Source organism: Scyliorhinus torazame, chromosome 8 (genome assembly GCF_047496885.1).
Source record: "Scyliorhinus torazame isolate Kashiwa2021f chromosome 8, sScyTor2.1, whole genome shotgun sequence".
NCBI lineage: Eukaryota > Metazoa > Chordata > Chondrichthyes > Carcharhiniformes > Scyliorhinidae > Scyliorhinus > Scyliorhinus torazame.
In genome coordinates, this window is record NC_092714.1 from 159214906 (window position 1) to 159240650 (window position 25745).

General features: G+C 48.5%; 1 protein-coding gene across 13 annotated transcripts in view; it reads left to right on the plus strand.

The window, feature by feature from the left end:
- pcid2 (PCI domain containing 2) overlaps positions 1 to 25745 on the plus strand; it is a 146669-nt gene that overhangs the window by 106636 nt on the left and 14288 nt on the right. For all 13 annotated transcript variants that reach the window (XM_072514459.1, XM_072514462.1, XM_072514464.1 and 10 more), the window contains 6 exons: positions 3318 to 3393; positions 5376 to 5517; positions 6238 to 6338; positions 7522 to 7595; positions 16639 to 16764; positions 16894 to 17017. In XM_072514459.1, coding sequence (XP_072370560.1) covers positions 3318 to 3393; positions 5376 to 5517; positions 6238 to 6338; positions 7522 to 7595; positions 16639 to 16764; positions 16894 to 17017 — 643 coding nt within the window. The remainder of the gene's footprint in view (positions 1 to 3317; positions 3394 to 5375; positions 5518 to 6237; positions 6339 to 7521; positions 7596 to 16638; positions 16765 to 16893; positions 17018 to 25745) is intronic.

A 25745-nucleotide genomic window follows, 5' to 3' on the forward strand; every position in this document is an offset into this window, starting at 1 on the left:
TGGGAACCAGAGTGTTAGCTTAGAAGGTGTAATAACTGAAGGGGAAATAGAGAACAAAAATAGGAGAACAACATCACCCTCAGGCAGAGTAAAAAAGGTGACAAGTGTGAGAAGGGAGGTGGTCAATGCAGGACTGAGGTTCTGTACCTTAATGCGCGCAGTATACGGAGCAAGGTAAATGAGCTTGTTGCGCACATTGAAATTGGCGGGTATGATGTTGTGAGCATCACAGAGATGTGGCTGGGACCTAAATATACAAGGATATATGTCCTATGGAAAGAACAGGGAGATAGGCAAAGGGTTTGCATTGTTAGTAAGGAATGAAGTTAAATGAATAGCAAGGAACAATATAGGATCAGAAGGCATAAAATCTCTGTGGGTAGAGTTGAGGAATCACAAAGGTAAAAAGACCCTGATGGGAGTTATGTACAGCAGTAGTCAGGATGTGGAACAGAAAATACATCAGGAGATGGAGAAAGCATGTAAAAAAGGCAATAATCATGGGGGACTTCAATATGCAGGTGGACTGGGAAAATCAGGTTGGTAGTGGATCCCCAGAAAAGGAATTTATGGAATGTTTAAGAGATGGTTTTTGGAGCAGCTTGGGGTCGAGCCCACTAGGGAATAAGCAATTCTGGATTTATTGATGTGCAATGAGGCAGACTTGATTAGGGATCTTAAGATGAAGGAACCTTTAGGGAGCAGTGACCACAATATGATCGAATTTATCCTGCAGTTTGAGGGGGCGAAGCTGCAATCCGATGTAACGGAATTACAATTAAAAGGGTAACTACAAAGACATGAGGGAGGAGCTAGCCAGAGCTGATTAGAAAAGGAGCCGAGCAGGGAAGTCAGTGGAACAGCAATGGCAGGAGTTTTGGGGGGTTATTCGAGAGGCACAGCAGAAATTCATCCCAAGGAGGAGGAAACATGCTAAGTGGAGGACAAGGCATCCATGGCTGTTGAGGGAAGTCAAGGACAGCATAAAAACAAAAGAAAAAGCGTACAAAGTGGCGAGAATTAGTGGGAAGCCAGAGGATTGGGCATCCTTTAAAAGCGAGCAGAGGACAATTAAAAAAGCAATAAGGGGAGAGACGATGAAATATGAGTGCAAGCTAGCCAGTAATATTAAAGAAAATAAGACTTTTTTTCAATTTATGAAAGGTAAGAGAGAGGCAAAAATAGACAATGGACCACTGGAAAACGTGGCTGGAGAAGTAATAATGGGAAACAAAGAAATGGCAGACGAACTGAATAGTTACTTTGCATCAGTGTTCACGGTGGAAGACACCAGTGGGGTGCCAGAGCTCCAGGAGAATTATGAGGCAGGGGTGAGTGCAGTGGCCATCACTAAGGTTCTGGGGAAACTGAAAGGTCTGAAGGTGGACAAATATCTGGATCGGATGGACTACACCCCAGGGTTCTGAAGGAGGTAGCTGAAGAGATTGCGGAGGCATTGGTGATGATCTTTCAGGAATCACTGGAGGCAGGAAGGGTCCCAGAGGACTGGAAAGTGGCTTCTGTCACACCACTGTTTAAGAAGGGAGGAAGGCACAGAGGGTGCCTTTTACACAGAGGGTAGTGGGTGCTTGCAACTCGCTGCCGGAGGAGGTGGTGGAAGCAGGGACGATAGTGGCATTTAAGGGGCATCTTGACAAATACATGAATAGGATGGGACTAGAGGGATACGGACCCAGGAAGTGTTGAAGATTGTCGTTTAGTAGGGCAGCATGGTCGGCACGGGCTTGGAGGGCCGAAGGGCCTGTTCCTGTGCTGTACTTTTCGTTGTTCTTTGAGGCAGAAGACATGAAATTATCGGCCAGTTAGCCTGACTTCGGTCATTGGTAAGATTTTAGAGCCCGTTATTAAAGATGAGATCGCGGAGTACTTGGAAGTGCATGATAAAATAGGACTGAGTCAGCACGGCCTTGTCAAAGGGACGTCATGTTTGAAAAATCTGTTAGAGTTTTTTGAGGAGGTAACAAGGAGGTTAGACAAAGGAGAGCTTGTGGACATGATTTATTTAGATTTCCAGAAGGCCTTTGACAAGGTGCCACATAGGAGACTTAAGAGCCCACGGTGTTAAGGATAAGATCCTGGCATGGATAGAGGATTGGCTGACTGGCAGAGGCAGAGAGTGGGGATAGAGGGGTCTTTTTCAGGATGGCAGCCAGAGACTAATGGTCTGCCTCGGGGTTATGTGCTGGGACAACAACTTTTCACAATGTACATTAATGATCTGGAAGAAGGAACTGAAGGCACTGTTGCTAGATTTGCAGATGATACAAAGACCAGTTGAGGGGCAGGTAGTATTGAGGAAGCAGGTGGGCTTCAGAAGGATTTGGACAGGCTAAGAGAGTGGGCAAAGAAGTGGCAGATGGAATACAATATGGAAAAATGTGAGGTAATGCACTTTGGAAGGAGAAATGGAGGCATAGACTATTTTCTAAATGGGGAAATGCTTAGGAAATTAGAAGCACAAAGGGACTTGGGAATCCTTGTTCATGATTCTCTTAAGGTTAATGTGCAGGTTCAGTTGGCAGTTAGGAAGGCAAATGCAATGTTAGCATTCAGGTCAAGAGGACGAGAATACAAGAGCAGGGATGTACTTCTGAGGCTGTATAAAGCTCTGGTCAGACCCCATTTGGAGTATTGCGGGCAGTTTTGTGCCCTGTATCAAAGGAAGGATGTGCTGACCTTGGAAAGGGTCCAGAGGAGGTTCACAAGAATGATCCCTGGAATGAAGAGCTTTTCGTATGAGAAACGGTTGAGGACTCTGGATCTGTACTCGTTGGAGTTAAGAAGGATGAGGGGGATCTTATTGAAACTTATAGGATACTGCGAGGTCTGGATAGAGTGGACGTGGAGAGGATGTTTCCACTTGTCAGAAAAACTAAAAGCAGAGGACACAATCTCAGACGAAAGAGATGATCCTTCAAAACAGAGATGAGGTGGAATTTCTTCAGCCAGAGGGTGTGTGAATCTGTGGAACTATTTGCCGCAGAAGGCTGTGGAGGCCAATCACTGGGTCTTTAAGACCGAGATAGATAAGTTTTTGATTAATAAGGGGATCAGGGGTTATGGGGAGAAGGCAGGAGAATGGGGATAAGAAAAATACGAGCCATGATTGAATGGCGGAGCAGATTCGATGGGCCGAGTGGCCTAATTCTGCTCCTATGTCTTGTGGTCTTATGGTCCACGAGCTTTTTTGAGTAGCCCATTGAATTTTTCAAAATTGATTATTTTGGGTTTACTGATGTTTATTTCTTAACAATTGAAATTATTTTACTGAATTTTATCATTATCTCTCACCATAGCCGAGCTGGAATCGATGATTCAAAGAAGTGGGGAATGTTATTTCTCATCAATCAGCTGTTCAAAATATACTTTAAGGTAAGACAAGATCCCTGTGTAATTGTACAATCAGTGCTCATTCAATCACCCCAATATCAATAGTGAGGTACAGTTTTATAGACAGCCGAAGAACCTAGTAAGGCCCGGAACCTGGAGGTCCTGCCTAACCTAATAGCAGGACTTCCTTATCATTCCCTGGTAAATATTGGCTTCTTTATCAGCAACTGGGTGAGTCATAGAGGTTTACAGAATGAAAACGCCCTTCGGCCCAATAATTCCATGCTGCCCAGTTTTTACTACTAAGCTAGTCCCAATTTCCCACATTTGGCCCATATCCCCCTCTACCCATCTTTCCCATATAATTGTCTAAATGCTTCTTAAAAGACAAAATTGTTCACGCCCCTACTACAGCCTCTGGCAGCTCGTTCCACATACTCACCATCCTCTGTGTGAAAAATGGGGAAAATCTGTATCGTTGATTGTTGGGAAGTATGCATTTAAAAAAAAAAAATGTATTCTATTACAAACTTGTATCAAAACAGGTTACAGAGAATAAACGCCCCGGAAAATATACATCCCAGCATTTCCCCTTTTTTCACCCCTTCCCCCCCCCCCCCATGAACACTTCTGAAGAGCCCCTTAACTCATACTTTATCTTCTCCAACCACAGGAAGTCGTACAGGTCACCCAGACAAACTGCTATCCCCAGTGGCGATGCCGACTGCCACTCCAGCAAAATCCGCCGCTGTGCAGAGAGGCGAAGGCCACGACATCGGCCTTCCTGCTCTCCAGCTTCTCTGAAAGCCCAAATATCGCCACCAAAGAGTCCAGGTCCACCTCCTCCTTCACTATCCTGGCTAAAACCGCGAACACACCCACTCAGAATCTGCCCACTTTTTTGCAACACTAAAACAGGTGCGTGTGATTCTCACACTCATCTGCTATCACCTGAAAGAACCCACTCATATGCACCCTGTGCACCACCTTAAACTGTATCAGTCTCTTGCGTGCACAAGAGGAGGTCCTGTTTCCCCTACGCAGTGCCTAACTCCATACTCCTCAATTGATCTCCCCCACTTCTCCCAACTCCGCTTCCCATTTCTCCTTGATCTTCACCACCCGCTCGCCTCCCTGCTCCCCCAGCCACTTGTATAGATCCCCAATTCTTCCCTCCCCTTTCACATCCGGAAGCAGCAGTCGCTCCAGCAGGATGTATCCCGGCAACCTAGGGAACCCCCTCCAGACGCTTCGCGCAAAGTCCTGAACCTGCAGATACCTGAACTCATTCCCCCTCGGCGGCTCTACCCTCTCCCTTAGCTCCTCCAGACTGGCGAACCCTTCCTCCAAATACAGATCTCTCACCTTGACCAGCCCCACTTCCCTCCACCCCCTGTATACACTAACCACCCCCCCAGAACTGTTTTGATGCATGTTTGTAATAAAAAAAAATTTTTTTAAATGATTGTGGTGCAGTTGGAGCAGTCCAACTGCGTGCAGCAGCAGGTGGTGGTCCGACAATGAGTGCCATCCAGGCCAACAACGCACTGATGGCGTCCGTGGTGGAGGCATTGGGAGCAACGGTTTTGGCTGTAGATCACATGTCCAAGGCCTGGGGCATTCTGTGCAGGCGCTGGCCGAGGCCCATGAAGTTGCCGCCTCACAGGCGACCATGTCCCAGGGCCACCTTGCAATCGCAGCGGCGCTCCTGCGTGTGACCCAGTCGCAGCAGGCCATGGTTGGGAATGTTGGCGGCATTGCCGAGGCGCTGGCCGACGTGGTGCAGACACAGAGGGAGGTGGCCCAGTCCGAGAGGGAGATGGCGCACCCACTGGCTGATGTGACACAAACCCAGAAGGTGGTGGCACAGTCACAGCGTGATGTGATGCAATCCCAGATGGAGATGGTCCATTCCCTGTGCTCTATGGCTGCGAACGTGCGGATCGTGGTCAAGACCAGAGCGGGCCTCAAGGACTGGTAGGCCGAGTTATGTATTACTTGATATTCTAACCATTTTCCAACAGATCAATAAACTCCATCTATGTAAGCCCTTAATCAGAGCGATTGACAGCTCCAGTCTGAAGGATGAGTACAGCATGGCACAAAGGGTGACGTATAAGTACTATGTTGGGAGGAAAGCCATGTTTGACAGTGATTTTAAGCAAGGTGAGACACTCCTGACAAATTAAGAATTTCTTTACCCGTCAGTCTGGCCTCAATAAAAGTCGAGATGGATTTGCAGGTACAGCATTAGTTATTTTATTTGACTTGCAAGCCTGGCTCAATTCACAGAGGTACAAAACACATCTTGCTTTGTATACCTCCGGAATCCAGTGAATGTGTAAGACAAAGAAATCCCTACTGATACACACAAATGGCATCAAGTTTCACATACACGATTCCCATAGGTCATCCTATACCCCTCCTGACCTGGCCATACATCCTAATTGGCTCACTTCCAATCCCTTCCTCTGGCCCCCTATTACCCAGCATCCTTTTCTCCTCCTTTGCTGGACACACCTCCTTGCTTTGCCATGCGGTCTGAAATCCTTTGTCTGTGAACTCACCAGGATGAGACTGGCCTATCTCTACATTACAGTAACTAATATCTCTAAAGTAACTATTTTATATCACATTCGTCACTCCTATCACCAGGTACTGGGAAGACTTATTATTAGAGAGTGTATGTTTTATACTGTTGCGGGCACATTAGAATACTCCATTGAAAAATGTTTACTTACTCTCGCTACTATCATAGTTGTTGTGTAAAGTGCATAAAAAGGAGGAAGACATAAAACATAAAGGGAGTGTGAACCTTGCACTTTATTTCATGGACCAAAGCGATGATAACTTTAAAATATAACATTTCCTGTTCTCTTTTTGCAGCTGAAGAATATCTATCATTTGCATTTCAACATTGCCATAGGTCCAGCCAGAAGAACAAACGGATGATTCTAATCTATCTGCTACCTGTGAAGATGCTTCTTGTAAGTAAGGCACATTGTGTAGCAATCATAAAATGGTATCCAGTTGTTTACATCTTGGGAAACAACAACTGTTTGAAGAAAACATTGATACTGGATATTGCGAGGAATACAGTTTTCAACACTACATGCTCTCAAGCCATGTTGCAGAGGCTTGAGCATGTAATCCAGATTCCCACTCCAGTGCAGTTGTGAAGTGTCATTTTTGGATAAGGTGTTAAACCATATGGATGTAAAAGATGTTATGGTATTATTTGAAGTAGAGCAGTGGAATTATCCCAGTGTTATCTATGTTCTGATGCACAGTGGGCTAAACAACTGGCTTGGAATGCAGAACAAGGCAGCAGCGCGGGTTCAATTCCTGTATCAGCCTCCCTGAACACGTGCCGGAATGTGGCGACTAGGGGCTTTTCACAGTAACTTCATTGAAGCCTACTTGTGACAATAAGTGATTATTATTATTAATATTTATTGCTCAATCCACACCACTTAAAGACAGATGATCTGATCATTCACATCGCCGTCACATGGGGGACGCAGTGGCATAGTCACTGGGCTAGTATTCCAGAGACTCTGGGGACCTGGGTTCGAATCCAACCATGGCAGATAAAGAAAGTTGAATTCAATAAAAATCTGAATTAAACTCTAATGATGGCCAATGAAACCATTGTCGATTGTTGTAAAAACCCAAATGTCTTTTAGGGAAGGAAATCTGGCGTCCTTACCTGGTCTGGCCTGCATGTGACTCAAAGTGTTTGACTCTTATGGGGCATTTTAGGCCTCTGAAAAGGCCTCGCAGTTGCAGGGCTATTAGGAACGGCAAATAAATGCTGACCCAGATCAAATGAATTTAAAAAGTAAGACATGTGGGAGCTTGCTGTTGAAAATTGGCTGCTGTGTGTTAAGTAATGGGTTAATTCGTTGTCTCATTTATGTTAAGTATCCAATGATTGACACTGATATGTAAAGGGGCTTCAGGTGGCCCTTGTGTCAGATGGTGTGTTAGAGTTTTGTGCAGAGGAAGTGAAATAAATGGTGTTTGGTGAAAAGGAACAGGACTTTTGACTCTACATACAACGGTAACTAAAACGTATAACACTGTGTTTACTACATTACAATGCCGACTACATTTCCAAATTTGCTCTATTGACTTTCCCTTTTCTATTTCTTTCTGTTCTTTTAACAGGGCCACATGCCAACAGTCCAACTGTTGCGGAAATATGACCTTTTGCAGTTTTCTGATGTCACCAAAGCTGTTGGGTATGAATTTCATGGCTACATGGGGCGCGATTTAATGGCCTCATTGCACCCGACGTGGTGTTGCAATGAGGCTGTTGAATCTCACGAGAGGCCTCTCGTGAGATTTGCAATTCTTGAAGCGCCTCGTGAGATGTAACGGAATGTCGCGAGACGGGTCTCGTCCTCACTGGGTGTGATCCCGATCTGCATATTTAAATGACCCATTAGACTTATTGAAATATGCATTCAGCGGTGAGAGTGGAGGCACTGCACAAAAAATGGCAGGAGAAGCTGGAGAATAGGTCAAGGAGTCAGAACCTGCTGATTCCGAGTCTCCCTGAAGGTGTGGAGGGGTCGGATGTCGAGGCGTACGTGGCTACGATGCTGGGCACGCTGATGGGCGTCTGGAGTTGGATGGGGCGCACAGAGTCCTGGCAAGGAGGCCGAGGGCGAACGAGCCCCCGAGAGCTATGGTGGTAAGGTTCCACCGCTTCACCGATAAGGAGTGTCCTGCGATGAGCGAAGAAGGAGCGGAGCAGCAGGTGGGAGAACACCGAGATCCGTATTTATCAGGACTGGACTGCAGAGCTGGCCAAGAAGCGTGCGGGATTCAACAGGGCCAAGGCGGTCCTCCACGGAAAGGGGGTGAAGTTCGGGCTGTTACAACCGGCGAGGCTGTGGGTTACATATCAGGACCGGCATCACTATTTCGACACTCCGGACGAGGCGTGGACTTTCATCAAGAATGAGAAGCTGGACTCTAGTTAATGGACTGCAGTATGTTGTGGGGGTTGTTGGTGGGGGGGTGTTATGTTGGGATTTTCCCTGTGTTTTTGTGGCCCCTTTGCCCTGGGCCCTCGAGGCTTTGGGCGAGGTCGCAGTTGGGAAGAGCTGCGTCACAGGAGGTGGGGTCGGCCCAGACAGGGAGCATGGTTTACCCGGAAATGGTGGGGGTGGCACCTGAAGCTGGGGGTTTGAGTGTACGGTACTTTGTTTTGTTTTTCTTTCACTGTTCACACGGGGTGAAGAGGGGACTCTCTCTACCCCACTTGGGTGTGGGTGGGGTGGGAGGTTGGAGATTTGTAAGGGGAACCCACGGGGCGATTGGAGGTGGAGGCGGGAGCGGCCGGGGTCAGCATGAGTCAGCTGACTTACGGGAGTGCAATGGGGGGGGGAAGTAGGGGGGTTAAGCGGATGGGGGGGGCTGGGATGCTGCTCTGCTGACTGCGGAGGAATCGATGATAAAGGGAAGAGTCGTAGAACGATACAGCGCAGTACAGGCCCTTCGGCCCACGAAGTTGCACCGAAACAAAAGCCATCTAACCTACACTATGCCATTATCATCCATATGTTTATCCAATAAACTTTTAAATGCCCTCAATGTTGGCGAGTTCACTACTGTAGCAGGTAGGGCATTCCACGGCCTCACTACTCTTTGCGTAAAGAACCTACCTCTGACCTCTGTCCTATATCTATTACCTCTCAGTTTAAAGTTATGTCCCCTCGTGCCAGCCATATCCATCCGCGGGAGAAGGCTCTCACTGTCCACCCTATCCAACCCCCTGATCATTTTGTATGCCTCTATTAAGTCTCCTCTTAACCTTCTTCTCTCCAACGAAAACAACCTCAAGTCCATCAGCCATTCCTCATAAGATTTTCCCTCCATACCAGGCAACATCCTGGTAAATCTCCTCTGCACCCGCTCCAAAGCCTCCACGTCCTTCCTATAATGCGGTGACCAGAACTGTACGCAATACTCCAAATGCGGCCGTACCACAGTTCTGTACAGCTGCAACATGACCTCCTGACTCCGGAACTCAATCCCTCTACCAATAAAGGCCAACACTCCATAGGCCTTCTTCACCACCCTATCAACCTGGGTGGCAACCTTCAGGGATCTATGTACATGGACACCTAGATCCCTCTGCTCATCCACACTTCCAAGAACTTTACCATTAGCCAAATATTCCGCATTCCTGTTATTCCTTCCAAAGTGAATCACCTCACACTTCTCTACTATAAACTCCATTTGCCACCTCTCAGCCCAGCTCTGCAGCTTATCTATATCCCTCTGTAACCTGCTACATCCTTCCACACTATCGACAACACCACCGAGTTTAGTATCATCTGCAAGTTTACTCACCCACCCTTCTGCGCCTTCCTCGAGGTCATTGATAAAAATGACAAACAGCAACGGCCCCAGAACAGATCCTTGTGGTACTCCACTTGTAACTGAACTCCATTCTGAACATTTCCCATCAACCACCACCCTCTGTCTTCTTTCAGCTAGCCAATTTCTGATCCACATCTCTAAATCACCCTCAATCCCCAGCCTCCGTATTTTCTGCAATAGCCTACCGTGGGGAACCTTATCAAACGCTTTGCTGAAATCCATATACACCACATCAACTGCTCTACCCTCGTCTACCTGTTCAGTCACCTTCCCAAAGAACTCGATAAGGTTTGTGAGGCATGACCTACCCTTTACAAAGCCATGCTGACTATCCCTGATCATATTATTCCTATCTAGATGATTATAAATCTTGTCTCTTATAATCCCCTCCAAGACTTTACCCACTACAGACGTGAGGCTCACCGGTCTATAGTTGCCGGGGTTGTCTCTGCTCCCCTTTTTGAACAAAGGGACCACATTTGCTATTCTCCAGTCCTCTGGCACTATTCCTGTAGCCAATGATGACATAAAAATCAAAGCCAAAGGTCCAGCAATCTCTTCCCTGGCCTCCCAGAGAATCCTAGGATAAATCCCATGAGGACCCGGGGACTTATCTATTTTCAGCCTGTCCAGCCTACGTACCTCAATGCCATCTATTCTATTAGCCTGGGTCTCAGCATTCTCCTCCACAACATTATCTTTTTCCTGAGTGAATACTGACGAAAAATATTCACTTAGTATCTCGCCTATCTCTTCAGACTCCACACACAACTTCCATCCCTGTCCTTGACTGGTCCTACTCTTTCCCTAGTCATTCGCTTATTCCTGACATACCTATAGAAAGCTTTTGGGTTTTCCTTGATCCTACCTGCCAAATACTTCTCATGTCCCCTCCTTGCTCGTCTTAGCTCTCTCTTTAGATCCTTCCTCGCTACCTTGTAACTATCCATCGCCCCAACTGAAACTTCACACCTCATCTTCACATAGGCCTCCTTCTTCCTCCATAGGCCTCCTTCTTCCTCTTAACAAGAGATTCCACTTCTTTGGTAAACCACGGTTCCCTCGCTCGACGCCTTCCTCCCTGCCTGACCGGTACATACTTATCAAGAACACGCAGTAGCTGATCCTTGAACAAGCTCCACTTATCCAGTGTGCCCAACACTTGCAGCCTACTTCTCCACATTATCCCCCCCCAAGTCACGTCTAATGGCATCATAATTGCCCTTTCCCCAGCTATAACTCTTGCCCTGCGGTGTATACTTATCCCTTTCCATCATTAACGTAAACGTCACCGAATTGTGGTCACTGTCCCCAAAGTGCTCTCCTACCTCCAAATCCAACACCTGGCCTGGTTCATTACCCAAAACCAAATCCAACGTGGTCTCGCCTCTTGTTGGCCTGTCAACATATTGTGTCAGGAAACCCTCCTGCACACACTGTACAAAAAATGACCCATCTAATGTACTCGAACTATATCTTTTCCAGTCAATATTTGGAAAGTTAAAGTTAATAACTACCCTGTTACTTTCGCTCTTATCCAGGATCATCCTCGCCATCCTTTCCTCTAGATCCCTAGAACTATTTGGAGGCCTATAGAAGACTCCCAACAGTGTGACCTCTCCTTTCATGTTTCTAACCTTAGCCCATACTACCTCGGAAGATGAGTCCCCATCTAGCATCCTCTCCACCACCGTAATACTGCTCTTGACTAGCAGCGCCACACCTCCCCCTCTTTTGCCTCCTTCTCTGAGCTTACTAAAACACCTAAACCCCGGAACCTGCAACATCCTCTCCACCAGAATTGATTGGTGAGGGTCTTCCCAGAAGTCCGCGGGTCGAAGTTCCTGTTCCCGTCTTAAACACTAAAATTTAAAAAAAACAGCAAAGAGGGACCGAAATTGCTGAAATTGACTAGCCTGCTCCTGTGAAGGTCTCCCAGAAATCACTAACGCATCGCTCCCGCTGAAATCGACTGGCCTGCTCCTGCAAAGACAAGTGTTTTTTAAAGGAGAGACTTACCTCCCAGAAATCACTTGCGCACTGCTCCCGCTGAAATTGACTAACCTGCTCCGCTCCCGCTGAAATCGATTGGTCTGCTCCTGCAAAGACAAGTGTTTTTAAAGGAGAGACTTACCTCCCAGAAATCACTTGCGCACTGCTCCCGCTGAAATTGACTAACCTGCGCCGCTCCCGCTGAAATCGACTGGCCTGCTCCTGCAAAGACAAGTGTTTTTAAAGGAGAGACTTACCTCCCAGAAATCACTTGCGCATCGGGACGGGAAGCCTCCGCCTGGGGGGCTGGAGGGTGCGGGAGGCGCGGGCACGTGGCTGGCCATAAAAAGGAGATGGCTAGTCGGCGGGGGGGGTGGTGGGCGCGGGGGTAAGCCCCCCGACCAGGCTGATCACGTGGAACGTGAGAGGCCTGAATGGGCCGGTCAAGAGGGCCAGTCTGTTTTCGCACTTAAAGGGGCTAAAGGCAGATGTAGCCATGCTACAAGAAACGCACCTGAAGATCGCGGATCAAACCAGGCTGAGGAAAGGATTGGTGGGGCAGGTTTTCCACTCGGCTGGACGTGAAGAACAGGGGGGGTCGCAATTTTGGTGAGCAAGCGGGTGGCATTTGAGGCGGCGGGTTTTGTGGTGGATAAAGGGGGTCGATATGTTATGGTGAGTTGCAGGGAGCCCGGGTGGTGCTAGTGAATGTGTATGCTCCAAAGTGGGACGATGCAGGGTTCATGATGCGAATGTTGAGTAGGATTCCGGATCTGGAGTCATGCAGTTTGGTAATGGGGGGGGGGGGGACTTTAACACGGTCCTGGACCCGGCACTGGATCGGTCTAGGTCAAAATCGGGTAAGAGGCCGGCAGCGGCCAAGGTCCTGAGGGGGTTCATGGCCCAGATGGGAGGAGTGGATCCATGGAGATTTGCCAAGCCAAGGGCGAAGGAGTTTTCCTCCTTCTCTCATGTGCACAAGGCGTACTCGCGGATTGATTTTTTCGTTGTAAGTAGGCCGCTAATCCCGAGAGTGGAGGGGTGGAGTACTCGGCCATTGCGATCTCGGACCATGCCACGCACTGGGTGAAGTTGCGGCTGGGGGAGGAGAGAGGCCAATGCCCTCTGGAGAATGGACGTGGGACTACTGGCGGACGAGGAGGTCTGTGGGTGGGTTCGGAGGTGTATCCAAAGCTATGTGGAGACCAATGATAATGGGGAGGTTTCGGTGAGTGTGGTCTGGGAGGCGCTGAAGGCAGTTGTCAGAGGGGAGCTAATTTCAGTCAGGTCCCGCAGAGAGAAGAGGGATAGGATGGAGAGGGAGAGGTTGGTGGGGAAGATACTTAGGGTGGACAGGAGGTATGCGGAATCCCCCGAAGAGGGATTGTTGAAGGAGCGCTGGAGCCTGCAGGCGGAGTTTGACTTGCTTACCACGGGGAAGGCTGAGGCTCAATTGAGGAAGATACAGGGAGCAGTGCAAGAGTATGGGGAGAAGGCAAGTAGGATGCTGGAGCATCAGCTGCGGAAGAGAGAGGCGGGCAGGGAGTTTGGGGGAATTAGAGATGGGGGGGTAACACGGTGCTGAGCTCGGCAAGGATTAACGAGGTCTTCAAGGGCTTTTATGGCAAATTGTACGAGTCCGAACCCGGGGGGGGTGGGGGGGGCAGTTCCTGGACCAACTGAGGTTTCCACAGGTGGAGATGGGGCGAGTAGAGGGATTGGGGGCCCCGATTGAGATGGAGGAACTGGTTAAGGGGTTAGTGGCTTTGCAGGCAGGCAAGGCCCCGGGACCGGATGGGTATCCCGTAGAGTTTTATAGGAAATTCTCGTAGCTGCTGGGTCCGCTGTTGTTGAGGACTTTCAATGAGGCTCAGGAAAAGGGAACCCTTCCCCCGACGCTGTCGCAAGCTCTGGTCTCGCTTATCCTCAAGCGAGATAAGGACCCGTTGCAATGCAGCTCCTATAGGCCGATTGCGCTCCTTAATGTGGATGCCAAGCTGTTGGCCAAGCTGTTGGCCAAGATTTTGGCTCCTAGGATTGAGGACTGTGTCCCGGGAGTGATCAATGAGGATCAGACAGGGTTTGTGAAGGGCAGGCAGTTGAATACGAATGTGCGGAGGCTCCTGAATGTGATCATTATGCCCTCGGAGGTGGGTGGGGGGGGGGGGGGGGGGATGCAGAGGTGGTAGCGGCAATGGACGCGGAGAAAGCCTTCGATCGGGTGGAGTGGGAGTACCTGTGGGAAGTGTTCGGCAGATTTGGGTTTGGAGAGGAATTTATAGGGTGGGTCAAATTGTTGTATCAGACCCCGGTAGCGAGTGTGTCGACGAACAGGCTGTGGTCGGGGTACTTTAGATTACATCGAGGGACGAGGCAGGGGTGCCCCCTGTCCCCCCTGCTGTTTGCCCTGGCGATCGAGCCGTTGGCCATGCTGCTGAGCGAGTCCAGAAACTGGAGGGGGTTGGTTCGGTGGGGGGAGGAGCATCGTGTTTCACTGTATGCGGATGACCTGCTCCTGTACATTGTGGATCCGGTGGATGGGATGGGGGAGGTCATGCAGATTCTTAGGGATTTTGGAGACTTTTCGGGGTATAAGCTGAATGTTGGAAAAAACAAGCTTTTTGTGATACATGCGAGGGGCCAGGAAAAGAGACTGGGAGAGCTACCCCTTAAGATGGTGGAGAGGAGCTTTCGCTACTTGGGCACTCAGATGGCAAAGAGCTGGGGTATCCTGCACAAGCTCAATTTTGCGCGGCTGGTGGATCAGATGGAGCAGGACTTTAAAAGGTGGGACATGCTGCCGCTTTCCCTGGCAGGCAGGGTGCAGTCCGTAAAGATGACGGTCCTCCACAGGTTCTTGTTCGTCTTCCAGTGCCTTGCCATTCTCATCCCCAAGTCCTTTTTCAAGCGGGTAAATAGGATTATTACGGGATTTGTGTGGGCAAACAGGACCCCACGTGTTAAGAGACTGTTCTTGGAGCGCAGTCGGGGGGGGGGGGGGATGGGTTGGCGCTGCCGAACCTTTGCAGCTATTACTGGGCAGCGAAAATATCCATGATTCAGTAATGGAGGGAGAGGGGGCAGCGTGGAAAAGATTGTAAGCGGCGTCTTGTAAAGATACTAGCCTGGGGGCACTGATAACGGCGCCGTTGCCGCTTCCGCCGACGCGGTATACCACGAGCCCGGTGGTGGCGGCGACATTGAGGATCTGGGGGCAGTGGAGACGGCACAGGGGGAGGCAAGGGCTTCAGTCTGGGCCCTGATACGGAACAATCACAGGTTCGTTCCGGGTAAAATAGATGGGGGGTTCCTAAGTTGGCAAGGGCGGGTATCAGAAGGATGGGGGACTTGATGGGACTTTTGCTAGTATGAGGGCGCTGGAGGAGAAATTTGGGCTACCCCCGGGGAATACCTTTTGGTACATGCAGGTCCGGGCGTTCGTGAAAAAGCAGGTGGGGGAATCCCTGCTGCTGCCTGCCCGGAGGATACAGGACAGGGTGGTCTCGGGCGTGTGGGTAGGGAATGGCAAGATATCGGAAATGTTCAGGAGCTGCAGGAGGCAGAGGGGGCCTCGGTGGAAGGGGCTAAAGGGCAAGTGGGAGGAGGAGCTGGATGAGGGCCTGTGGGCTGACGCCCTGGGCAGGGTCAATTCCTCCTCATCTTGCGCCAGGCTTAGCCTGATTCAGTTTAAGGTGGTGCACCGGGCGCATATGATAGTGGTGAGAATGAGTAAGTTCTTTGGGGTGGAGGACAGGTGTGTGAGGTGCTCAGGGAGCCCAGCAAATCATGTCCATATGTTCTGGGCATGCTCGGCACTTACAGGATTTTGGAAAGGCTTCGCAAAGGCTATCTCCAAGGTCTTGGATACTCTGGTAAAACCGAGCTCGGGGATAGCGATATTTGGGGTATCAGACGATCCGGGAGTGCAGGAGTCGAAAGAGGCCGGAGTTCTGGCCTTTGCCTCCTTGGTAGCCTGGAGAAGGCTCTTGTTAATGTGGAGAGACGCGAAACCCCCAAGCGTAGAGGCTTGGGTCAGTGACATGGTGGGATTTCTCAGGTTGGAGAGGATAAAGTTTGCCTTGCGAGGGTCCTTGCAGGGGTTCTCCAGGCAGTGGCTACCGTTCCTTGACTTTCTCGCGGAAAGTTAGGTGGCAGTCAGCAGCAGCAGCAAACCGGGGAGGGGGTAGGGGGGGTGGTTTGGGCGGTGGATGGATTTTGTTTGTAAAGGGCAGATACCCCACCTTGTTTTGTTAAATGGTTAAGTTGTTTTCTGCTTTATTGCTATGTTTTATTTTCGTTGTTTTTCTTTTTGTTGTGGTTTGTAAAAATTTTGAATAAAAACAAATTAAAAAAAAAAAAAAGAAATATGCATTCACGGGATTCTACTGGCACCCGGGACCTAACGGGCCTGGAAGAGCTCACCATAGCACCGTTTAGTACTGGTCCACACAAATGTCGTAATGGCATACAGGGGGATCTTCCAGGCCATTAGAGACACCCAGGTCGTTGGGGAGCGGGCACGGTAGCGCCTTGGCACTCTCTTTGGCACCTGGGCAACTTGGCACTACCAGGGTGCTTGGGTAGCACTAGCAGGGGCACTGCCCAAGTGCCAGGTTGGCACTGCCAGGGATCGGGCCCAAGGGACCATACTAGGTGAAGGGAAGTGATGGGGATATTCCCAGGGGCCTCCCCGAGGTTGGGGGGGAAAACAGGAGGTCAAATACCAGTGGTGGGGGCTGGGGGGTGGTGAGAGAGATTGGGACAATCTAACAAAGAAGAAGAACCTTTATAAATGACTCTGGGCCAAGGAGGAGAGGCGCTGGAGAAGGATGGTATGGTAAATCCTGTCAAAGGGTTGGACTGCAGTTTTGTTAATTTTTGTTTTTTTTGTATAATTAGTGAAGGGAACCTTTTGCTACTAAATGAAGCATTGGCGAAACATGAAGCTTTCTTCATTCGCTGTGGAATCTTTCTCATACTTGAAAAACTGAAAATCATCACATACAGAAACCTTTTCAAGAAAGTGTAAGCACAGAACTTCATTTGCTGCTTGTTTGTGTCATGCAGTCCCCTCGAGTGGTGACCTTTATGTAACAATCACACTGCTTTCTGATTAATCAGCAGTTTTACATTGACGTAACTCTGTTCTTCTAGGTATTTACTGCTCAGGACACATCAGCTGCCACTCGATGCTTTCCTGGTTGCTCTTAATTTCATGCAAGTCGAGGATGTTGATATTGATGAAGTTCAATGTATTTTAGCAAACCTCATCTACATGGTATGTAAACTGATTACCAATTTTCAATTTATGAGGGAAATGCAGAGCCGAATCTTCTGAAGAGTGACAATCACCATTGTTTTGCCACTCTACTCCTATTTACTTACTTTGCAAGGGAGCTCCACATTTCCTGCCCAGGCTTCTGTACTGGGCCTCCTCAGTAATGCGGAGCAGCGTAGGGGGAGATTAGTTGAGTAGTCTGTTCAGGAGCACATAGTCTATGGGAGGAGTGGAGGGGGGGTGGGTGTGGTGGGCGGTCAATGGTATAGTTAACCAGGTGTTAGATATATTTTTAATTCGGATGGCGCAGTGGTTAGCATTGCTGCCTCACGGCGCCGATCCCGGCTCTGGGTCATTGTCCGTGTGGAGTTTGCTCATTTTCCCCGTGTTTGCGTGGGTTTCACCCCCAAAGATGTGCAGGGTAGGTGGATTGGCCACGCAAAATTGCCCCTTAATTGGGAAAAAGTGAATTGGGTACTCTAAATTTATATATTTTTTAAAAGAAATATTTTTAATCCTCCTAACTTTTCCTGAGTAGCTATTCTGCTATGTGAGTTGGAACCATCAAAGTCTCTGACTCGGAGGGTTCCAGGCACAGGGGAGTTGCCCATTAGAAGTCGAAACATTCTGGGCAATTCTTGCATAGTCAGTGTGTTGGCACTTTCCAGGAATCCCAAAGCGCATCTTGGGGTATTACCGGGATACAACCATTCAGAGATCTGGTGGGTCATAGATTAGAAAATTATCGTATTAGATTCAGAGAAGAGGCTTACAAGATAGCAAGAAAAAGCAACAGACCAGAGAATTAGAAAAAGTTTAAAATTCAGCAAAGGCACACCATGGGATTGATTAAAAAGCGGAAAATACAATATGAAAGTAAGCTAGTGGGAACATAAAAATAACTGTAAAAGTTTTTAAAGGTATGTAAAGAGAAAAAGATTGATAAAAAACAATGTAGGCCCCTTACAGTCAGAATGAAGAGCTTGTTGTATGAGGAATGGTTGAGGACTCTGGGTCTGTACTCATTGGAGTTTAGAAGGATAAGGAGGGATCTTATTGCAACTTATAGGATACTGCAAGGCCTGGATAGAGTGGACGTAGAGAGGATGTTTCCACTTGTAGGAAAAACTAGAAGCAGGGGAAACAATCTCAGACGAAAGGGATGATCCTTTAAAACAGTAAGAAGTCTTACAACACCAGGTTAAAGTCCAACAGGTTTGTTTCGATGTCACTAGCTTTCCTCACCTGAGGAAGGAGCAGCGCTCCGAAAGCTCGTGACATCGAAACAAACCTGTTGGACTTTAACCTGGTGTTGTAAGACTTCGTACTGTGCTCACCCCAGTCCAACGCCGGCATCTCCACATCATGGCTACTTTTAAAACAGAGATGAGGAGGAATTTCTTCAGCCAGATGATGGTGAATCTGTGGCACTCTTTGCCACAGAAGGCGGTGGAAGCCAAATCACTGTGTCTTTAAGACCGAGATAGATAGGGTCTTGATTAATAAGGGGATCAGGGGTAATGGGGAGAAGGCAGGCGAATGGGGATGAGAAAAATATCAGCCATGATTGAATAGCAGAGCAGACCCGATGGGCCGAGTGTCCTAATTCTTCTCCTTTGTCTTATGGAGATGGAAATGGCTGAGGAACTAAATTCGTACTTTGCTCCTGTCTTCACAAAAGAAGACCTGAATAATGTACAGAAAGTTCTGAGAAATACATGTTTTGGTGAGGAGCTTAAGGAAATTGGTATTAGTGGAGAAATGGTTTTGGGGAAATGAATGGCATTGAAGGCGGATAAATCTCTAGGGCCTGACAATCTTAATTCCAGAATACTCAAGGAAGTTGCCCTAGATATGGTCGATCCATTGGTAGTTATTCCTCAAAATTGTTTGGACTCTGGAATGGTTACGACAGATTGGAAGGATGTAATATAACCCCGCTATTCAAAAAGGGACGTGTTATGGGCCAGGATTTAGAGAACCCCAAAGTGTATCATGGAGTTCACCTGACCCACAACTTTTAACAGATTGTGGTTATGGGGAGTACACGGGCCTACCTTACAGGTGCAGTACAGCAGAAAGTTAAAGTAGTTTTAAATAAAACAGACGTTTATTTATGAAATCAGTTCATACTTTATAAACCCACAGTAAACATCTTAACAACTATCAACTCCAATAAATCCCCCAAAGAATACAGTACTCTAGAAGTAACTCTCAATCTTTCCTTGCAACATCCATAAGACAAAAAAAACCTTTTTACAGAAAGACATCAGGTTTAACTTCTCTACAGAAACAGGTATTATTTTTAAATCACCAAAGGATCTGGAGACAGTCTTTAGATTGCAGGGGGAGAGGGACTAATACACCTACTTACTGTGATTGCAGCTATCCAGCTCTCAAAATGAAACTAAAACATACCCTGTAGCAGACAGCCCAAAGCGAAAGTAAAAGCAGATAGACAGACCAGCTCCACCCACTCTCTGACATCACTGATAAACACCCATTTCTTCAAGGTACATCCACTACAGCTATTTTATAAACACCCATGATAGACGTAGAAAGAAAACAGGGAAGCATGGACAAATAAGCATTTTTTTAAATATATTTTATTCAATGCTTTTTACATACATGTGCAGAAAATCAGAAGAACAATGCAGCAACCCAACAAACAACCGCAGATCTCTGAACCCCCCTGATACCAACACCCCACCACATCCTGCCTTCCCTATTTTATCCCCCTTACACTCCCCTCCCTCCCGCTGACCCGTTGAAGAAACCAATGAATGGTTCCACATCCGGGTGAACCCCCCTACCAACACCCCACAGAGCAAACTTGACCTTCTCAAAACGACACCCCCCCCCCCCCCCCCCCCCCCCCCCCTGCCAGAACCCCCTCGGTCTTGGACATGCCCTGAACATGTGGACATGATTTGCAGAGCCCCCCGTGCACCGCCCGCACCCATACCCACCTCCACAAAGAACCTGCTCATTTGGCCACCATCATGTGGGCCCTATGCACCTCTGTAAACTGGATGAGGCTTAACCTCGCACACGTGGAGGACGCGTTGACGCTCTGCAAGGCCTCTGCCCATGACCCGGACCACACCTCCCCACCCAGCTTCTCCTCCCACTCGCGCATAATATCCTACACCGGGGTGCCCTCCCTCTCCATCAGTTCCTTAAATATCCAGCACCTTCCCCTCCCCTATTTCTTCCTCCAATAACAGCTTATCCTGGAACACCAGGAGTGGCAGCCCTGGGAAGGAAGGCACATCTCTTCTCATGAAATCCTATACCTGCAGGTACCTAAAGCCATTTCCCTTGGGCAACTCATACAATTCCTCCAACTCCTCCAGCCCCGCGATTTTGCCCCCTAGAAACAAGTTCCTGAAATACTCAATCCCCACCTGCCTCTTCACCCGAAACCTCATTCGAGCCCTGCCGGCACAAACCTATAGTTGTCGTAAATCGGCGCCCACGCAGACATGCTCACCAGCCCAAAACGTTGCCTGCACTGCCCCCACACCTTTAATACTAACACCACGGAATACCTGGCCGGTGAGAACAACCAACAACAGAGCCCTCAAACACGTTCCCCTGCATAATGCTGCCTCCACCCGCACCCAGACCGACCTCTCCTCCACAGCCCATTTCCTCACCATCACAATATTTGCCACCCAATAATAATTGTATCAAATTCAGCAATGCCAACCCCCAACTCCCCCTCGCCCCCATTCCAGAAATACCCGTCTCACCCGCAGGGCCTTCCCCGCCTTCACAAACCCTGAAATTATCCCATTGACCTTTCTCAAAAAAGACTTGGGGACTAAGATAGGGAGATTCTGGAACACAAACAGAAACCGTCATTTCCACTGTCATTTCCACATACTTGGCAGCCTCTGCTCCTTCACTGCACTTAGGCAACCAACGATCCTCCGATTCTGTCTCCTAGAGCGGTTCTCAAGGTCCTCCAATTTCTCTCTCAGCCTTTTCTGGCTGACCAGCACCACCCCAACTCTGTCTCCAGCAGGCCGGCCGCTCCTCATACTCCCCCACCGCCTCCTACACTTTCTGGATTGCCAGGCCCTGAGCCTCTTGCATCTGCTCCACTCGCTGAATCGCAGCTTTGAGCAGCTCCACCACCTTGGCCAACCCTTCAAGGCCTCTTTCCCCTGCTGCTGGAATTTGTTGTTCAAAACCTCCACCAGCTGCTCTGCTGACCACTGGGCGGGCAGCGCTGCCCCCTTTCTCTCTGACATCTTCACCTGTGGCGTGCCACAAAAACTTTTCTCCAGCTGCTCTCTCTCATAGAACATAGAACATAGAACAATACAGCGCAGTACAGGCCCTTCGGCCCACGATGTTGCACCGAAACAAAAGCCATCTAACCTACACTATACCATTATCATCCATATGTTTATCTAATAAACTTTTAAATGCCCTCAATGTTGGCGAGTTCACTACTGTAGCAGGTAGGGCATTCAAGGCCTCACTACTCTTTGCGTAAAGAACCTACCTCTGACCTCTGTCCTATATCTATTACCCCTCAGTTTAAAGCTATGTCCCCTCGTGCCAGCCATTTCCATCCGCGGGAGAAGGCTCTCACTGTCCACCCTATCCAACCCCCTGATCATTTTGTATGCCTCTATTAAGTCTCCTCTTAACCTTCTTCTCTCCAACGAAAACAACCTCAAGTCCATCAGCCTTTCCTCATAAGATTTTCCCTCCATACCAGGCAACATCCTGGTAAATCTCCTCTGCACCCGCTCCAAAGCCTCCACGTCCTTCCTATAATGCGGTGACCAGAACTGTACGCAATACTCCAAATGCGGCCGTACCAGAGTTCTGTACAGCTGCAACATGACCTCCTGACTCCGGAACTCAATCCCTCTACCAATAAAGGCCAACACTCCATAGGCCTTCTTCATCACCCTATCAACCTGGGTGGCAACTTTCAGGGATCTATGTACATGGACACCTAGATCCCTCTGCTCATCCACACTTTCAAGAACTTTACCATTAGCCAAATATTCCACATTCCTGTTATTCCTTTCAAAGTGAATCACCTCACACTTCTCTACATTAAACTCCATTTGCCACCTCTCAGCCCAGCTCTGCAGCTTATCTATATCCCTCTGTAACCTGCTACATCCTTCCACACTATCGACAACACCACCGACTTTAGTATCGTCTGCAAATTTACTCACCCACCCTTCTGCGCCTTCCTCTAGGTCATTGATAAAAATGACAAACAGCAACGGCCCCAGAACAGATCCTTGTGGTACTCCACTTGTGACTGAACTCCATTCTGAACATTTCCCATCAACCACCACCCTCTGTCTTCTTTCAGCTAGCCAATTTCTGATCCACATCTCTAAATCACCCTCAATCCCCAGCCTCCATATTTTCTGCAATAGCCTACCGTGGGGAACCTTATCAAACGCTTTGCTGAAATCCATATACACCACATCAACTGCTCTACCCTCGTCTACCTGTTCAGTCACCTTCTCAAAGAACTCGATAAGGTTTGTGAGGCATGACCTACCCTTCACAAAGCCATGCTGACTATCCCTGATCATATTATTCCTATCTAGATGATTATAAATCTTGTCTCTTATAATCCCCTCCAAGACTTTACCCACTACAGACGTGAGGCTCACCGGTCTATAGTTGCCGGGGTTGTCTCTGCTCCCCTTTTTGAACAAAGGGACCACATTTGCTATCCTCCAGTCCTCTGGCACTATTCCTGTAGCCAATGATGACATAAAAATCAAAGGCAAAGGTCCAGCAATCTCTTCCCTGGCCTCCCAGAGACTCCTAGGATAAATCCCATGAGGACCCGGGGACTTATCTATTTTCAGCCTGTCCAGAATTGCCAACACCTCTTCCCTACGTACCTCAGTGCCATCTAATCTATTTACCTGGAGCTCAGCATTCTCCTCCACAACATTGTCTTTTTCCTGAGTGAATACTGACGAAAAGTATTCATTTAGTATCTCGCCTATCTCTTCAGACTCTACACACAACTTCCTATCCCTGTCCTTGACTGGTCCTACTCTTTCCCTAGTCATTCGCTTTTTCCTGACATACCTATAGAAAGCTTTTGGGTTTTCCTTGATCCTTCCTGCCAAATACTTCTCATGTCCCCTCCTTGCTCGTCTTAGCTCTCTCTTTAGATCCTTCCTCGCTACCTTGTAACTATCCATCGCCCCAACTGAAACTTCACACCTCATCTTCACATAGGCCTCCTTCTTCCTCTTAACAAGAGATTCCACTTCTTTGGTAAACCTCGGTTCCCTCGCTCGGCACCTTCCTCCCTGTCTGACCGGTACATACTTATCAAGAACACGCAGTAGCTGATCCTTGAACAAGCTCCACTTATCCAGTGTGTCCAACACTTGCAGCCTACTTCTCCACCTTATCCCCCCCAAGTCACGTCTAATGGCATCATAATTTCCCTTCCCCCAGCTATAACTATTGCCCTGCGGTGTGTACTTATCCCTTTCCATCCTTAACGTAAACGTCACCGAATTGTGGTCGCTGTCCCCAAAGTGCTCACCTACCTCCAAATCCAACACCTGGCCTGGTTCATTACCCAAAACCAAATCCAATGTGGCCTCGCCTCTTGTTGGCCTGTCAACAAACTGTGTCAGGAAACCCTCCTGCACACACTGTACAAAAAACAACCATCTAATGTACTCGAACTATATCTTTTCCAGTCAATATTTGGAAAGTTAAAGTCTCCCATAATAACTACCCTGTTACTTTCGCTCTTATCCAGGATCATCCTCGCCATCCTTTCCTCTACATCCCTAGAACTATTTGGAGGCCTAGAGAAGACTCCCAACAGTGTGACCTCTCCTTTCATGTTTCTAACCTCAGCCCATACTACCTCGGAAGATGAGTCCCCATCTAGCATCCTCCCCGCCACCGTAATACCGCTCTTGACTAGCAGCGCCACACATCCCCCTCTTTTGCCTCCTTCTCTGAGCTTACTAAAACACCTAAACCCCGGAACCTGCAACATCCATTCCTGTCCCTGCTCTATCCATGTCTCCAAAATGGCCACAACATCGAAGTCCCAGGTACCAACCCATGCTGCCAGTTCCCCTACCTTATTTCGTATACTCCTGGCATTGAAGTAGACACACTTCAAACCACCTACCTGAACACTGGCCCCCTCCTGCGACGTCAAATCTGAGCTCCTGACCTCTATACTCTCATTCTCCCTTACCCTAAAACTACAATCCAGGTTCCCATGCCCCTGCTGCATTAGTTTAACCCCCCCCCCCCCCCCCAAAGAGCACTAACAAATCTCCTCCCCCCAGGATATTTGTGCCCCTCAGGTTCAGATGTAGACCATCCTGTCTGTAGAGGTCCCACCTTCCCCAGAAAGAGCCCCAGTTATCCAGAAATCTGAATCCCTCCCGCCTGCACCATCCCTGTAGCCACGTGTTTACTTGCTCTCTCTCCCTATTCCTCATCTCACTTTCACGTGGCACGGGCAACAACCCAGAGATAACAACTCTGTTCTAGTTCTGAGCTTCCATCCTAGCTCCCTGAAAGCCTGCCTGACATCCTTGTCCCCTTTCCTACCTATGTCGTTAGTGCCAATGTGGACCACGACTTGGGGCTGCTCCCCCTCCCCCTTAAGGACCCGGAAAACACGATCCGAGACATCACGTACCCTTGCACCTGGGAGGCAACATACCAAACGCGAGTCTCTCACGCTCCCACAAAATCTCCTATCTGTGCCCCTGACTATCGAGTCCCCAATTACTAATGCCCTGCTCCTCTCCCCCCTTCCCTTCTGAGCAACAGGGACAGATTCCGTGCCAGAGGCCCGTACCCCATGGCTTACCCCTGGTAAGTCGTCCCCCCCACAAGTATCCAAAGCGGTATACTTGTTTCTCAGGGGAACGACCGCAGGGGATCCCTGCACTGACTGCTTTTTCCCAGTCCCTCTTACAGTTACCCATCTATCTCCAATCTTTGGTGTAACTAATTCCCTGAAGCTGCTATCTCGTGGCATTTCTCGTCCGCTCATCTATACACCAGCCTCATTGGAGGAGTATTACCTTCCCTGGGCACTCACACATCTTTTGCCCTCAAAAAACCCCCACATTGGTGGGGAAGGACCGAAAAAATCCACCTTGCGCGGCAGCCACCAAATGTGCGGCAACTCACTCCATGGCCGCCACTGGAAGACTGACCAGTGAGCTTTACGTCCGCAGTAGGGAAGTTGCTAGAGTCCATTATCAAGGATTTCGTAGTACAGCATTTGGAAAGCAGTGTATAATCAGGCGAAGTCAGCATAGATTCATGAAAGGGAAATCTTACTTGACAAATCTACTGAAATTCTTTGAAGATGTTACTAAGAGTTGACCAGGGTGAACACGGTGGATGTGGTTTATTTAGACTTTCAGAAGGCTTTTGACAAGGTCTCACATAGCAGATTAATATGCAAGGTTAAAACGCATTGGGATTGCGGGTAGAACAAAGAGCAAACAAAGAAAAGTACAGCACAGGAACAGGCCCTTCGGCCCTCCATGCTGCCCTAACCTAAAACCTTCTACACTTCCGAGGTCCATATGCCTCTATTCCCAACATATTCATGAATTTGTCAAGATGCCCCTTAAACATCACCATCGTACCTGCTTCCATCACCTCCTCCGGCAGCTAGTTCCAGGCACTCTCTACCCTCTGTGTAAACAAAAGTCCCTGGTAC